A 16,944-nucleotide genomic window follows, 5' to 3' on the forward strand; every position below is an offset into this window, starting at 1 on the left:
AATTTCATAATATCGATCCAGTATTGGATACAACATTGAATCTGAACTGGTGTTTTAAAATGAAGTCAATGTTATACATGAGAAGTCGCCAAGCACAGGCCGAGTCTTTCAATAATATAAACATCAATCTGCCAATTTTCCCCGTGAAGATATCTTTAAAAAAAAAAAACCCAAATAAATAAATACTCCCAGCATTATTTGATGCTTTCATACGGCTTTTAAAAAAAAAATTGATGATACCAAGGTTGGTAAAGACCGATATTTATCGGTGTATATGTCAAAACTATTATTGGATGCTTGAATGTATACGTCCTCCTTAATGTAGATACTCATTGGGATCTATTATTTCATCATGTAAATCAATTTTGTACACCAATCTTTATGTTCTCGATATTTACTCATCCAAATTCATACTATATGATATTACATTTTATATGTATCAAGATGCAATAAATTAACATCCAACCAAATTCATCCCATGCGTAAAGAATTATTTCCTCTACACAAATCTCCTCGTCAGGGAAAAAAATGATTTTCACTTTTATTCTCTACTCTGACGACTTATTCTGAGTTTTTCTCTTTATTGGTGAGAATTGGTATTACAAACTAGTTACATATTCTGTTGTTTCTTAACCTATGAACAATGAACATCATAGAAAATCTTTAGCTACCCTAGTTAGAGCATCCAATCATAGTTTGACATGCCACAAATTTTATTTTTAGTTAAATATGCAAGCGGGTTGTCTAATCCTCTACTTTGAGATTGGCTTTAGCAAGAATAGAGGAAAATATGTCTCTTTAGTTAGATGTGCAATTTCGAGTTCATTTGGTGTTACATCTAATGTAAGTGAAGATATATGCATTTTGTAGTCATTTATAGCTATAGCGTAATGACGTTTGTATATGTAAGCATCATCCATTTTTTGGCTGTTCAAAAGTAAGTGGTACTTTACTCTGTCAGAATGAAGCATTATCAATCAACAGAAAAAAATTATGGATAATTAGTTAAAAAGTCATGAACCTATTATATGGTGGTTAAGTCAGTTATAAACTTTTCAATTTGACCAATTTAATCTTAAATCTTTCGATGTTTTGTCAATATAATCATTCCAGCTAATTTTTACTAGTAATTATTAACGTGAATATCAACTGTCTTATGTGACATGGCTAGTTAGGAAGGCTATTGCAGATGTGGACAACGGTGAGTTATTAACTACATGTCTTTGAATTGGATCCTCTCACCATGATGCAATTGGGCCACTTTAATTAATTTCTGTAATTGAATAAAAATTGCAGGATTCTGTAAAGTTGGAGTTGAATTTTATTATGTGAAGATACCCCAAAATGGAATGAAATCTTTTACCTCCATCAGTATAATTATTTGGTGTCTCATCCATTCAAACTATTAAGTATAGTTCTAAATCACTTAAGTTATAGTTATGATATGTTTTGTATACTTGTAGTCACCTTTCATTTAATGGTTTAAATTTTATGATTAGGTATTGTTCTATGATATGAGAGCACATGTCAAATCTTGGGGCTCTCTTTCAAACTCATTGATTGTGGTGGGCTAACAACTTTGCCCACACAAAACAGGACCATTTCCATATAAATCCATAACTTAATAACTCCTTAATCGCGTTTCAAAATTCACTTAAACTTCCAATTTGTGGCCTAATTCCGAAAATTATTTCAATTAGACGAATAACGAGTTCGATTAGTTATTGGGCCTTGCAAAATGAGGCTAACCTGGCTTAGCGAGTTTCCCGTGAGATGCGCGCTCAAGCTTTGTCTCTCTCTTCTCCGTTTCCTCTTTTCCTCGTTTTCTATCACCGTTTGCCTTCTTTTCATTTGGTTCGATTCCTTCATGCGCACAATCTATGGAAGGAAAAATTGATGGTAGGCTGAAGTCTAGCATCGAAAGAACGTGGGCTTGGCTAGGCCGTTAACACGCGATCAGCAAAAAGAGGACAAGATTAAAGCCGCGGAAGCTAAAGACATCACTTGGCAAGCAATTGGCAAAGTAAATTAAAGGGCATGACAAAATTAATTTTTGATTCTCATTAACACATTATAAAAAGGGGGTCAACCAAACTACAAGCCGGTTTATCAAAACACTTAAAAGAGACATAAACAAGAGGAACAAATGAAAATTAATGAATTCTTAAAAAATAAAATGAAAGAAAGTTAAAAAAAAAATAAAAAAATAGAAGAAACCGCATGGGTATGGCCACAGCCCAACCATGGCCAGCTTCGGCAAGGATCTATGCTGGTAGGATTGTTCACGAAAAACAGAAAAAAAAAACGATCAACCGAGCCGAACAAAATTGATAAGCTCAGTTTAGCACTTTAGGGTTTTAATTTTGGTTTAGGATTTTTTTTCTTTGGTTATTCGTTTGGTTTTAGTTTATGACTTTGAAAACCGACAATTTAAACCGATAAGCTTGATAACAAATTTATTTTCCATCTAACAAATATAATTTGTAGCTTAACCTACCAAACAACTGCTTTGTATTTAATACCGTATGCCACGAATCTTCACACAGCCAAGAGAAAAAGAAAAATGGAATTGAAATAAATAACAGAAGATACATCCACAAGCTCCCAGGGAGCAGCTAGGCAGCTCTTGTTTAGCCAGCTACGTACTGGCCAAATAACTTCTGCCAAACGCCAATAGTACAAAACACAGATGAAGACTAGAATCACAACCTTAAAGCATCTCACTATGGAGACGAAACCAGGACTGACAATGCCACTGAAGATCTTTCATCCAGACATTGACCCCCTAAAGTGCGGAGAGTCGAATCGTTTTTGCTTCTTTTTTCTTCTTTTTACACACATTTTTCTTTTCCACCATCAAACCAAACATCTTCGAGTGGGTCATATGTCCTAAAACTTCAAACCAGAACCATGCAACTTTTCTTCCATGACACCGTCAATTTGCTCTCCCATTTCAGCGCTCATGTAATTCACCCAATCTCCAACCTCGCCTTTCCTGAAGAACCACTTCTTCTCTAGTCCAGATGGCAACTTGCCGCTCCTATTCACCTCCAGTGCACTCAAATTGTCAAAGCTACACATCCTCAATATTCCCTCCACGGTCCCGTTTCTCAGTTCTTCTTCGCTGAATGGACGCCCCATGAAATCGGCCAACCTCCTCACTTGAACGCTCGGGTCCGCTTTCATCTCCTCATACTTCACAAACAAAACCTTCTCGGGCATCTCCGAGCTCGCCTTGTGGTAACCCAGCACATGGTCCCAATAAGGCCCACACCAGTTCACACCTCGGCAGAACTTGTCGAGGCCCTCCGGGAGTGGAAGCTGGCCCTTCTCTTCGGGCCTCAACTTGTTGAAGTAGTGCCACATCGAGATGAAAGTGTCTTTAGGGTTCCTACATAAGTAAACCAGCTTGCAATTGGAGTCCCTCACCGACCGTGGAAGAGAGGAATAAGGCAAGTGGGTGGCCAAGAGCCTCGGGGATGCAAAAGCAGTGAGATCAGGATTTTTATTCTGGAGATAGAGCCTGAACTCCAAGAAGGGCACGAGGTCGTGGGGGTTTTGGGTTAGGAGAGGGTGGCGTTTTTGTGAGTTGGAGTCAGAGTACTTGGCACGGTTCAAGAGAGCGAAGAGGATGGCCTTTAGCCAGGTGGTGCCACATTTCGGGCTGGTGACGAGGAGGATGTCGGAGGGGTGAGCTTGGAAGTGATTTTGGCAAGCGACGACGCTGTTCAAGACCCAAGAGGGGAACCAGAAGCCCTGGTACAAGCGGAGAGTGGAGGGGACACAGTCCTCTTCCGAAGGGAGAGAGGTGGGGACCCAGTCTTCTTCCGAAGGGAGAGAGGAGTGCAAGTCTTCGCATTCTTGCGACTTGACGTCGTCTCGCAAGTAATTTTCATTGAGAGGAGGAGGTTGAGAGGGTTGCATGGTGGCGGCCGCGGCCGCGGTGCGTTGCGTGGTGATGGTGGTGGTAGTGGTGGCGTAGGTGGAGGAGGAGGTTGGTTGGAGTGAATGGTTGGGTGTCTAAATAAAGAACATGAAGATGGTGCTGGGTGTCTCTTACAATTTATACATTAAATGGAGATGGTCCTCATAGTAGGAAAAATAAATAAATCACTTTTAGACTCCACCTGAACGGCTTCTTCTGAATTTTTTATTTATTAGTGAAAATTGGTATATTGATCCAATTAAATCTTCTTTTTCTTTGAACTTTGAACATGCACATGAACAAAAATTGTTTAGCTTTTTTTTTTGTCAAAAAATAAAAAATATTTAGTTAAGGGCCATGTTATTTCCTCCGTCCCTAATTAGAAGATCCAATTATAATTTGACATCGCAAAAATTTCAACTTAGTTAAATTTACAAATGGGTTTTATCCTTATTTGCAATTCTCTAATGGAGGTCTGGCTTTAGTAGGGATGGAGAAAGATATGTTGCTTTAGTTAGGTGTGTAGTATCAAGTCAATGAACCATTTGGTGGACATTTATTAGCACATGAGAGTCACAACGTCAAGAGCATGAAACCTCAAGCCCATATGTTGAATTCTTTACTCGTTTATAGCTACAACGTCAAGATACTTGTATGTGTACTCATCATCTATTTTTTTGGCTGTGTTCAAATGCACGTGTTTAACGTGGAACTTTCATTTACACTATCAGACAAGGCACTAGATTAGGTGTATAAAACCAAATCCTAACCACTCTATATATAACACAAAGTACTCTCACTGCCCCACACTTTATTCGCAATTTTTATTACATGATTAAGGCTAGATATCAACTAACAAGGATTAATAATGCTAGAGTGGGCACGCACACTTTCTCTCAGCATCCGTGATCAAATATTTTTTTTCAGTTATATTAATAAATAAAAACAAACGCATCTCAATCACATGATTGAATAAAAAACCCATGCTCAAAAAAGCAAATAAAGCATTGCTTATAAATAAATAAATAAATAAGGATGAATACCTCAGAAAACTCAAATTATACCAACCATGACACAAATACCCTAATTTTTTTTTATTAGTAGAAATCCTAAACTTGCCAATTGTGACAAATATACTCTGAATAGAACTGAAATATAAAATATTTATATATACATTGGATTTGTTTGTGACACGAAAAAAAGTCAGAAGTATTTGTGTCACAGTGGGCAAGTTTATTAACTTTTTGTGATATATATAAAAAATAAAAATAAAAAGCTTTGGGTATTTATGCCACAGTGCGAATAGTATGAGATTTTTTGTGATGTTTGCCCACAAAATTGAGCATTAGAAGTGGATGTGTCCAGTTAAACAACTCAAAATTGATTTTGATCAACGAAAACTAGCAAATGGTGCCACTTGACCGAGAAATTAAAGACAGCGGTCGGTGGGCCTAAAAAATCGGAATTTCTTGTCTTTAGCCTCAAACTGTATCCGCAATAGACTATCTTCTCTGTGTTGTTGCTACCAAGAGTGGGTTGAACAAGATTTCGCGAGTAACGTTGAAACCCAAGCACGAGAAAACCCAGGAAATCTTTCGTGGAATCTTATGGAAGTACATCGAGAAACAGACGGAAAAAGAAGCTCCATAACAGGAAAAAAAAAATCCGAGGATCGAATGAACCAACAATGGAAACAATTCCCTCTTGATCAAGTGAAAAAAAAATAAAAAGGGAAACAAAACAGAGAAGATGGCCACATTTGGAAGCCAATTCGAGGGCACCGCCGCTGCTTTCTCTGGCGGTGGTTTTACGCCCCCTCTTAGTCCACTGCACAGTTCATCTATCCCTCTTCGGTCTCTTCTGCCGGAGTAAGTTGTGTCGCACGCAATTGGGAAGATGATAGTTTGTGCTAATCAACACTCGTGAGTTGCTTTCCTGTCACATCCCGAACCCCGGGCACGCAACAATCCCTTCCTTGGTCGATAGAAAGCGATGTCCCAGGACTCATCGCTACCCCTTTCATTTTTAATCTTTCATTATGCGCAAGCGGAAAACGAACCATCTCCTCATCAACAGACAATCAAGCAATCAAATAGGGATAGTGAGATGAACAGCAGAAATACAACCTCTACTCATATATACACATTTTACATTTTCATATTGGATTAACCTACGGAGGATCATTTCTAATTTACAAGCCCAACAGAGGGGCCGATCCATCCTCTAAGCTAGACCAAAAAGAGACTAGTCTAGGCTAACCCAATCTATACACCAAAAAGAACTCTCGGGCTCGATCCTACCGTCACTCGGATCCAAAGGACTTAGACCCCGTCGATTCATAGTTGGAGCCACACGGGTCTGATGCTGGTGAAGCGAGGCCAGGATTCTCCACTGTGCTGTCAGGAGGGTCCAGCTCCATGAGATCCTAATCATCGTCCTCAAGGCCCCTACCAAGTGGCCTGTCAAAACCTTGCAGAGGACCGAATAACATATCTCCATTCCAGATGAATCATGCCAAGAACCTATGGGGTATCCATTGCCCTGGTTCCTCATCCACCCAGATGGTAGTGAGATACTTCTTGTACAGGTATGCTCGACCTGGGAAGCGGTGTCCATTGCCTTGGTCCCTCATCCACCCAGATGGTAGTGAGATACTTCTCGTACAGGTATGCTCGACCCGAGAAGCGGTGGCGCGTCACAAAGTATCCCAGTCCTTAGGGATACTGAACCTCATTGGCGGAAGTGCCATCCTAAGAACCTGAAATCCCTTAAGCCCTCGATTAGAACACCAACTCAACTCAGGGTATCTCTCCAGAACCACCCCACAAACCAACCACAACTGACAACCAACAATCAACAAATCACAACAACTAGGGTAACCACTAACTACATAGTCGGTTTGCATGCAACCTTACCTGGTATGCCATACCGTGCACGTTGAATCTCAGCACAAAACACGCAATGCACTTGGCCGTTAGATGATGCAGTTCATCAATCACATATGAGTCGCATCACAAGCAATCTCACTTGGCCATTGCCACACCTTGCATGTTATTGATTCATGCGTGCGTGCCATAAACAATGTGATCAACATATATAACCGAAACTAATGATGTCATGATTCTCATACGTTCTTGCACTTTAGTGCGCCACCTATCGTGCATCAATCAATCACACAGGTCCTGATTATAAGGTAAAATCGTTATGACACGTCTCATACCGCGCTACACAATTTTACCCCATAGTAAGGCCCAACCAACACAACTCTCACGAGTACTCAAGTTACTAATGACTTACTGGCCATAACTAACTTTCCGATTAGTGCTCATCCACCTCAACACTCATGCGTGCTCTAGTTATTAATAACCTCCCGGCCATTGCTAACTTTCCAATTAGCGATCATCCAACTCCCAACGACTACCGATAAAAAGATCGAGCTTCATCCTGCCTCGTCGGGCACGGCTACATCTCGAACTCCCGTTCAGACAGTTTTCCCAAAAGGAACATCGGTCCCCAAACTCCCGTTGGGTGAGGGTCCAACATTTGATCATGCGAACATGCCTCCTCAAATCCTTCTCTCATAAAAACGGTCCATCTCTAATGTCCCTCAGACAATCCATTATTCCTTTTTTGTGAAATTCACTCAATTGATACTGATGCTCATGCATGTATATACTCAAATCACATCATATGATTAAAATACATGCGATTAAAATACATGCAATTAGACACTTTTCATTCTCGTGTGAATAGTGCGCATGAACAGTGCGCATAAACAGTGTTTCATGTACAGTGCGTGTGAATTGTGTCGTGAACAATATATTCCAAAATTTAATAATTAATAAATTAAATCCAAAATTCATTAAAAACACTAATTTAAACAAGCAATTAATCCATTAAGGTTAAACAAGCCTAATTAAGCACATAAACCACATTTAAGCCAATAAAGTAAAATTAAACTAAACTAATCTTAGCCACTAATCTAACCACCTATATTAGGACTAATATAACTCAATTAAATCTTCTAAACTAGAATTACCACTAATTAAACCAACCCTAAGCAAGTTTAGGCACTAAACTGAGGTTTAGGAGCTACACTCACCCGTTAAACGTGCCGAAGACACGCACGCGGCGACAACGTCGGAGGCGATGCACCGAGACGTCAACAACAACGATCCAAGGTGGTCCCAAGGCTAAAACAACAGCCACAAGCTCGAACTCCCTCAGCAATTCCAAGAAACCGAACAGCAGAGGAGGAAAATGAGTGAAACGGCTTCATCGGAGCTCCGGCAAGGGGTTGGCCGGCAACCGGCGGAACCTAGGGGTCAAGGGGGAGTTGCTAGAGGTTGGGATGAGTGGAGGAAGGGTCAGAATGGGAGAAAACGAGCTGCAAAGGTGAAACAAGCGGAACCAGGCGGTCCGGCAAACGGGATGGTTGGCAGATCGTTCCGACGAGCGGCGGGGGTGTTTCGATACGGTCTAGATGTGCCGGTCACGGTGGTGGGTGGAGTGTGAGCTAATTCGCACGGGAATGTAACTTTTAACTTGGGTTTTCGAAGAAAGGTCAACTGGAGCAGAACATGACTAGACAGTCGGACTAGCATTGGCTTCTGGCCAACCGGCGGGTTAAACGACGGCTCCGACTGGCAAACAGTCAACTCCAGGCAGATGGTCTAGGTGTCCTTGACACAGTGGTGGGTGGCACGGGAGTTGATTCGTCCTGAAAGCCAACAATCAACTCAAATCTTTGGAGGAAGGTTTGCTAGAACAGAAGCAAGAAGAAAGGTGGAACAAAGGGAGAGAGGAGCTCGACAATTTGGGCTGAAGGAGGAGGAGAGAGAGAGAGGATTGAACTGCTGTCAAACCTCATCAAAGCCCCAAATCCCCATGCACATCACCTCATCTTTCTCTCTCTTGTTTTGCCTTTATCCACTTGCTTTTAGGGGCAAAATGGTAATTTCCCCTTGCACAAATTCCCAATTTTCCCTTGGGCCGAATTTGATGGGCGGGCCTAAGAAATGGGCTTGGAAATGAATAGTAACAGGCTCAAGAATTGGTTGGGCTCAAATGGGCTTAAGGTTTGGTAATGGGCTTGGAAGGAGGAATAGTGGTTTTTGGCCCAATGGGCTCACTTTCTTGCCCTAGGCCCACCATGGCTATCCTACGTTGGGCGTAAGGCCCACACTGGCTTTACTCGGCCCACGTCCTCATAGGTTTGCCTTCTCGGTTCTCAAGTCTTTTTTCTCCACACTCGGCTTGCTTGGCACTGTTGACTATCGAAGTCGCATCATCCAAAGTCCATCCAAACATTACCGATAATTCGAAGTCCAATCTTTAGTTCTCATGCCATGTCAATTTCGTCCAATGCCATTTTGGGTACAACTCAGACTAACGGGCAACTTTGAGGATTCACGCGTAACCGACTCGTGCCAAACCACGTTCAAGACATCTCGACACATGGACGTCCTTGACTACATGAAATTGCGGATGATAGATTCTTATTTCAAAGTATACGATTATTAAGGATCGAGATAGGGTCGTTCACGAGCTCAATAACAGTAAACGGAATCACCCGTCGTTCCATTATGTTATGTTCGCAAATCGACTTCTAGTCATCCTTGAAATTTAGCCTGCCTATCTACAGGATCGTTCTCACACAAGTCTCACGGTCAAGTCGTTTTCCCAAGTCAAGTTATTTAGTCGTACGAGTTCTGTCCTCATTAGCCTTTCCCCTCAAGGTTAGTATCTCAGGAGTAATCAATTCCAAGTGAGATCAACCAACAATGCATTGGCAAAATTCACATTCATTTCTCTCACAAAGAGCTCGAATTTCAGGATGTCACATTCCCTCTTGAGTGTCGTGGTGGGGATGGTACAGAGAGTTGGGGTTTTCGAAGAACCAAAATTTGATCAATGTAATGCTAATCATATGTATGCATGAGTTGCATTGCATTTCTGTCATCAAGGGTTATTAAAAGCGAAGTGGAATTCTGCTAGGTAGTATGAAAAATGTAGCATGATTCAACGATGAGAATTCAGATGAGTCAATTTATTCCTATATGATACTAAGCGTAGCATCAATGCTTGATTGGCAATTTAGATCCATCAATCCATATGCAAATCACATCACATAGTTCAAGAAAATGTTTCTGCTTCTTTGAAAAATGGATCTCATATGAAGCTGAGATTGTCTTCACTACCCTGTCAAGCAGTGGTAGAAATTTATTCTCTCGCCTTTCTCATGGTTTCGAAATGGCAGTCATTGATGAGGCATTGCAGGCCAATCAAGTGGCAGTTCTTCCTTCCGTTTCTCTTGGTGCTACTCGATGTTTCTGTTGCTGTTTCAGCAAGCTGGATTCCGCAACAATGTTGTTGTCTGTTCAGTATAGGATACATTAACAAATCCATGATGTCCCTTCCAATTACTATTACCAAGAACGCCTAATCGATAGTGAGACTGGTCAAGTAACATGATTAAATATGTTACAGAGATCCATTGCTTAGACCTTAATTTGTGATATTACATATGGTCGGGAATCCCACTGAGGTGGTTCTGTCTCTTACCACACGACACCCATGTTTACTCGGTATATAGGAGCATCTAAGGTATGGTTTCATCAGCCCTGTTGTATACCTTTGTCTTTATGGCCAACTCTGTGTCCTGTTTATTTGTCACTTACAAGGATAGATTGTGATTGTTTTAGTGTCTTTTACTCTTATTAGGTAATGGGAAACACAAACCTTTGATTCAGTCTGATGACTGGGCTGTGCGGAGTGCTGATGCTAAAGCCAAAAATTGTTACGTGGACATGGATTCTGTCCCCAAAGAGTTCTTGATACCTAAGGACTAATTCTTGCTCCCCTACCAGGTAAGACTCCTTTAAACTTGAGGGGTTGAGGTCAAGTGGGTCAAGGCATAGATTGACAGACAAGCACACAGAACCGAGGTCAGGGATGGCGCCATGACGGGAATTTTCCAGCATCTTTAATCCCTAGGAATGGAAATTTTTGGCCTCTTAAGCCACCTGTGGAGAATTCATCGGAAGCTGTTGATCAGGTGGTTATAGATCCAAGGGTACCCCAGCAATACGGCGCACAGAGAAGCAGCAGAGTTCCTCTGGACCATTGTGGAAGAGAAACTACTAACTGCTCGTCCTCTCTGCAATTTGATTTTTGCCTTGTTTTTATTATTGGCATGTGACTGGTTCGAGTAAAAACGAGAGCTCGACTAGAGCTCAAAAGTTTCTTTTATTCTTTTCACGTAGTGATGAATGCACATAAGTCAACGCTATCGAGAATGCACATAAAAGAGACTATCGAGAAGATGCAGCATTTGGATCACTTTATTGTGTTTGTTGATGTGCTAAGCATGAATTATTTCGGCAAGACATCGAAAGGGTTGTATTCTCGGAATTCTATTTTTGCGCAAGGCTAGATTCTTGAACAAAAACAGATATAGTAAACTCCAATGCCTTGGAACTCTAAACTTTGCTTGAAATCTTAGCGAAGGTATTAAAAGTATTTTCTTTTATATGAATAAAGACATGGTAGAAGGTTATCAATTAACTAGTTGAAGAAAACAAGAACACATATGGCTTGAGCTTTGCTCTCTACACCTATGGACCTTCGCGACCGGTGTTCAGTTAAAAAATATTTGCATCGCTTAGTTAAACTCTTCCTAGAAATTTCTGTAACCACAACTAAAGTTTTCAATTGACTTATTCAGGAAAATCATTTTCACTGGTACGTAAAACCAAAGATCTTAGTTGGTTGCACAAATTCTTTACATTCAGACATACTATCTAGGGGTGAGCACTAGTCCAATTCCTAGTGAATCATTGATAATCGATTCAGTTCTAGGTGCAGTCTAAATCATTCAGACCTGATCGATTTTTTTTTTCCCTTGATGGTTCTCTCGAGATTTGAATTTGAAAGATTTATTGACGTAAACCAATTTCTCTTTTAGAGGTATGCATCTAGAAATTGTTGAGTACAATTAGTTGCTTCCTCTTTAAAGGGACATGCCGTTTTGGAGAAGCAACAACCAGAAGGAAAAATGTTGGTTTCAACATGGTATAAGATGTAAAATCTATTAAAGCGCAGCCGTTTTCTTGGATTGACGATGATCGATACATGTTTATATCATTTTAAAAAGGGCTCACAAGTGCAAGAATCACCCTTTGAAAGTCATTTAACTTAAAAGAGCATATAGAATTCATGGGTCAAACATATCTTTTAATGAGACTTAATCTTAAATTAGTATTTCTTTTGTTTGATGACCAATGAAAAATTTTATTTTATGTTTACAATTTTATTATTCTACGCAATTAGACTCTCTCTATTTCTCTCGAGAAATTGAGGCTCCGTTCGTTTCACGGAAAATATCATGTTTCCGGAAAACATTTTCCCGGAAGTTGTTTTCCAGAAAATGACTTTATTTTCCGGTGTTCGGCCAAAATCTAAAATTTGAGTGGAAAATATTTTCCACTTTGTTCGTTAGCTCAAACATTTTCCTGAAAAAAATTATCAAAAATTGAATTTTAATATTTTTAATTGACCAAAAATTTATTTTATTTATTTATATTTTTTAAAAAATGATTTTTTTAATTATTTATATTTTTTAAAATAGAAATTTTTATTATTTATTATTTCTTTTTTTTCCTTCCTCCTTCCTCCTCCTTCTTCCTCCCGATTCCTCCCGAGCAGCTTCGTCCGCCGTCACCTCCTTCCTCCTCCTTCTTCCTCCTCCTTCCGCCGCCGCCGCCTCCTTCCTGCCCGACGATGGCCGGCTGCCCAGCAGCCGACGAAGACCCGGTGGCCAGATCCGGCGAGCTCGAGGCTCGGCCGATCTCACCCGAGCTCGCCGAATCCGCGCGACAGCTCGAGCTCGCCCGGATCGGGAGCCCGAGCTCGCCGCTAGATCCGGCGAGCCGCGAGCTCCGCCGCCGCCGATCCGGCGAGCTCGAGGCTCACCGGATCTCACCCGAGCGCGCGGATCTAGCGACAAAGCTCGAGCTCACCCGGATCGAGAGCCCGAGCTCGCCGCTAGATCCGGCGAGCCGCGAGCTCCGCCGCCGATCCGACGAGCTCACGGCTCGCGGCCGCACGACGAGCGGCCTGGACGGCGGGCTCCCCGCGAGCCTCCCGGCGTCGCCGCGGTGCTCCCTCTTGAGCCGGATCCTCACGAGCGGCTTCGAGCTGCCGGGGAAGCGGAGCGCGGCGGCGGCGGCGGCGCCCCGGCCGGAGCAGGCGGGCAGGAGCGGCCGGGGAGGGCGGAGGCTGATCCCGGAGAAGGACGTTGTCAAAGCCATTGCAGCAGGGAGAGCAAGAAAGAGAGAGAGAGAGAACGTGAACTGATGAAGGAAGGAGAGAGCAGCGGGAGCGCGTGAGAGGTGCGGAAAATGATTTCCTCTTTTGAAAAGAGGAAGTCATTTTCCGTGACTTCAAGAAGGATTTTCCGGTCAACGGAAAATATTTTCCGTTGACCGTGTATTTTCCGCCATCCGAACACCGGAAAATTCGGAAAATATTTTCCTGGAAGTTATTTTCTGCGAAACGAATGGAGCATCAATCCTTGGTGAGTGTTTCTTTTGAAGCCCAGTCCTAACGTCTTCAACTTTTTTTTTGTTTCATTTCTTTCTCCACTGTGGTTATATAGGAAATGTTTTATTCTGTTTATATCTATATTCGTATATATCAAGGTATACTTTGAGTGGGCAAAGTTGATTATGGTAGATTGATCCGTCATGCAATTGCGCGTGGATTACAGTTTTCTCTTACAAAGTGTGATCAATAATTATTACGCTCAAATATGATATATTTTGTGACCAAAGTTGATTGTGGGCGGACTGATCAAGAAATAAATCACGATAACTTTTTATTCCCTTTGTGTTCTAAATGGCATAAAATGATTCTCCCATCATATTAGGTTTCAATTTCTTGAAACTCGCTATTTCCATAATAAAATTGGCTGTGAACACAGCCAAAATGTTTAAAGACAAATATAGAATAGGGGTGTTAAATGGACGGTTATAATATATAATTTCTCTATTAAAAAAAGAAGAAGAAGACATATATAGAATAAATATATCACACGCTCAACCTTCTCCGAAGATGCTCAACCATCGACCGACCACCCACGCCATCATCTCCGACCTCTCTCGCTTCCGTTTGCAGCCACATGAACTACGCGGCGCGCATTTTCTCTCGTGTTCCCACTCACCCACCGCCATTGTCTTCGATTTGGGAGTCGGGATGATGGGTTTCTTGGGGGTACTTCGAACGTGGGAAGGCTGGTCTCTGTCTAAGCTCGCCATATGCCCACACTTCCACTTCACTGGTCGGGCCATGGCACTCGCTCTTCCTTTGCTTGGCCAACTTCGCCACCGGGCTATGAAGTTCGGGCGAGATTGTGATGCATACGTGGTGGGTTCTCCGATAAGCATGTGCCGAAAGGCATTGGGCTGCGAGTGTTGTTCATCGCCTGTCTGATCAGAGTTCAATGCTGGACGAGCCTTATCACTGGGTATTGTAGCATCGGCCTCATGTAGGAAGCTCGAGGGCTGTTCGATTCAGTGCCAGGGAAAATGATGTTTCCTACAGTGCCTTGATCTCTAGCTACGTTAGGAACGAGCGGTTAAATTAAGTGGATCTCTTTAGGCTAGCGTACTTAGCGTCGTGCTATTGTGCCGTGCTATTGTGGAAGCCTCTAAAGAAGGAAAATGGGTTCATAAGTACATAGATGAGAGTGGCATTGTTTACGAACTTGGGCCACGAATTGCATTGATTATTTTCTTGTCACATGTGGGTTCGTCGGATTCGCGCAAAGAAGTGTTTGACCAAATGCCTCTTAAAGATATTGACAACTTGGAGTGCAATGATGTTGGGGTTTTCTGTCAATGGTGAGAATGAAACTGGGCTGCAGTTTTTCTACGAGATGGAAAATAGGGGCCCCAACCAAATGCTGTGACGTTTATTGGAGGTCCAATGGTCTGCAATCGGAAGTGTCTAATTAATGGAGCATGGCGCTTGTTCGGACGTATGAGCAAAGGTTACAGCATCACTCCAACTAGTGAGAGCTATGGATGCATGATTGACCTTGTGACAGCCTGAATTTTCAGATTTCGTTTTCAATTAAATAAATCAAGCATTTCATCGACACACTGATAATGTTATTCTCTGAGTTGATCACTCATGAGATAACTGGACTATCTGGCGGAATAATTAAGGAATCTAAATACAATGGACTTGAGAATTCGACCAGGAATCGACTGCTCGACCGTGTTGGTCTACAAGAGTCATTATGGCACTGTCAGAAATCGATTAGAGACCAGAGATAGGTCGATTCAATTGAGATATGTGATCAGAGTGTGGGTGATTCCACCTTATTGCAAAATACTCGTTGATCGGCACTAGACCGATTTTTCTATCGTTTTGGTACCTAGTGTCTGTAATTCAAACCTCAAGATTTTCAAGCTAACCGAGAGTCGCCAATGAGTCGAAAATGTACTTTGTGACTCGAGAATAAATCGATCACAGGTCAATTTCACCAAAAATTCCTAAAAGTTATCCAGAGATTAGCTCACGCTAAAAGTGCGCCAGATTGAAATTAACCACGAATTTGAATCCGATTTTAGAAATTGAAAATTATGTGATGTCACGATCTATTTTAGGAACGATGACTCATCCTCCGAAAATTTTTCGATGATTTTGGGATTTTTACGAAAAATCGATTCGGACGTTTCGGAAAACAAACAGAAATTCGGATTGGCCGAATTGAAAAGATTTTTGACTTGCAAACCAAGCTATATGGCAAAGGGTGTAAGAGTTTTCCTAATGTGGACTAAATTAATTGATATTGTAATTTACTATTTTTACGGTTACCGTAAAACAAAGTTGGTCTAAGGTGAGATAGAAGGTTTCTTAATTAGTCTAATATGGGCTGGCTAGTGTGGGCCGAGTTGAGCCTGGCCCATAATGAGAGGGACTGGCTGGAAACTCTATAAATAGTGCTCAAGTCTCTCCTCTAACCCAAATTCTCACATGTATCATCACCTAAGGGGCATTTACCTAAAGCTGAACGTGAGGGGGCTGCCTCATTGAGCCAGTGATATGGAGAGCAATAGAGGAGAAGGACTTGATGAGTGGATCCCCTTGATATATATGGGTAATCCCTTTTCTGCTTCCGCTTTATGTTCGATGGATCCCAAAACAGGTGCGTTAATCTTTCTACTCAATTATGCATGTTCTTGTTCTAGTTATGGAGATCTTGGGGTTGCGCAATTTGCGTCCAACATGTGGTATCAGAGCAACCGTAACCCTAGAACTTGAACGCATAAAGTTTTTGCCCTAATTTGTGATTTTCAAGACTTTTTGTTAAATAAAAATAAAATAAAATCACAAATTCGGACTGGGCTCGACGAGACGAGCAAGACGGTAGGTGGTGCGTCGCCAGAGGAGGCCGCACGCACCCCCACGCGAGGCCACGCGCCGCCTGGGCATCGAATGCGCGCCGCACATGAGCTCCACGGGCGGCGCACTCAGGCGGCGCGTGTGGGTGCGTGGAGGCTCCGATCGGTGCGTGGTTGGCGGCGTTGGACTCGTATGGTGATTTCCTATCTCGTGGTATATATATTTTATATGTTTGATTATTTTATGGATGTGAAAATACATACAAAGCCCTAAATACGTGTATTTTTAGTGTATTTTTGCGTATTTTTCTTGTATTTTCTGTGATTTTGGAAATACAAGTGTTGGGTTACTGGTATATTATCACATAATCATTATAAATGTGTGATTCATCAATAAAAATCAAACTTTATTGTGAACTGAAGCTGGCTTAATGAGATATAACCATTATGGAATAGTAATTGAGCTATGTATTGAGCTGATGAGAAACAGTAAAGATTATAAAACTTTTGTTGCTCAAGTCACGCTGGTAATCTTTGAATGATGGACGTCTTAAGAACTCGTGACCAAACTGATTGTACTGATTAACATATCTGCTGTATGTGGGTAAT

At 41.7% G+C, this 16,944-nt stretch overlaps 1 protein-coding gene across 1 annotated transcript; it reads right to left on the reverse strand.

The window, feature by feature from the left end:
* Nucleotides 1–2,537: 2,537 nt before the first annotated feature.
* On the reverse strand, nt 2,538–13,236 carry LOC104437404 (cytosolic sulfotransferase 5). The gene is made up of 2 exons (XM_010050344.3): nt 13,018–13,236; nt 2,538–4,020 (listed from the first exon to the last, which is right to left on the reverse strand). Exons 1-2 carry the CDS (start codon nt 13,234–13,236, stop codon nt 2,890–2,892), a joined length of 1,350 nt encoding a protein of 449 aa, XP_010048646.2. The 3' UTR covers nt 2,538–2,889.
* Between the last annotated feature and the right edge of the window lie 3,708 nt (nt 13,237–16,944).

The sequence above is a fragment of the Eucalyptus grandis genome, chromosome 3, assembly GCF_016545825.1.
Source record: "Eucalyptus grandis isolate ANBG69807.140 chromosome 3, ASM1654582v1, whole genome shotgun sequence".
In the NCBI taxonomy this organism is placed as follows: domain Eukaryota; kingdom Viridiplantae; phylum Streptophyta; class Magnoliopsida; order Myrtales; family Myrtaceae; genus Eucalyptus; species Eucalyptus grandis.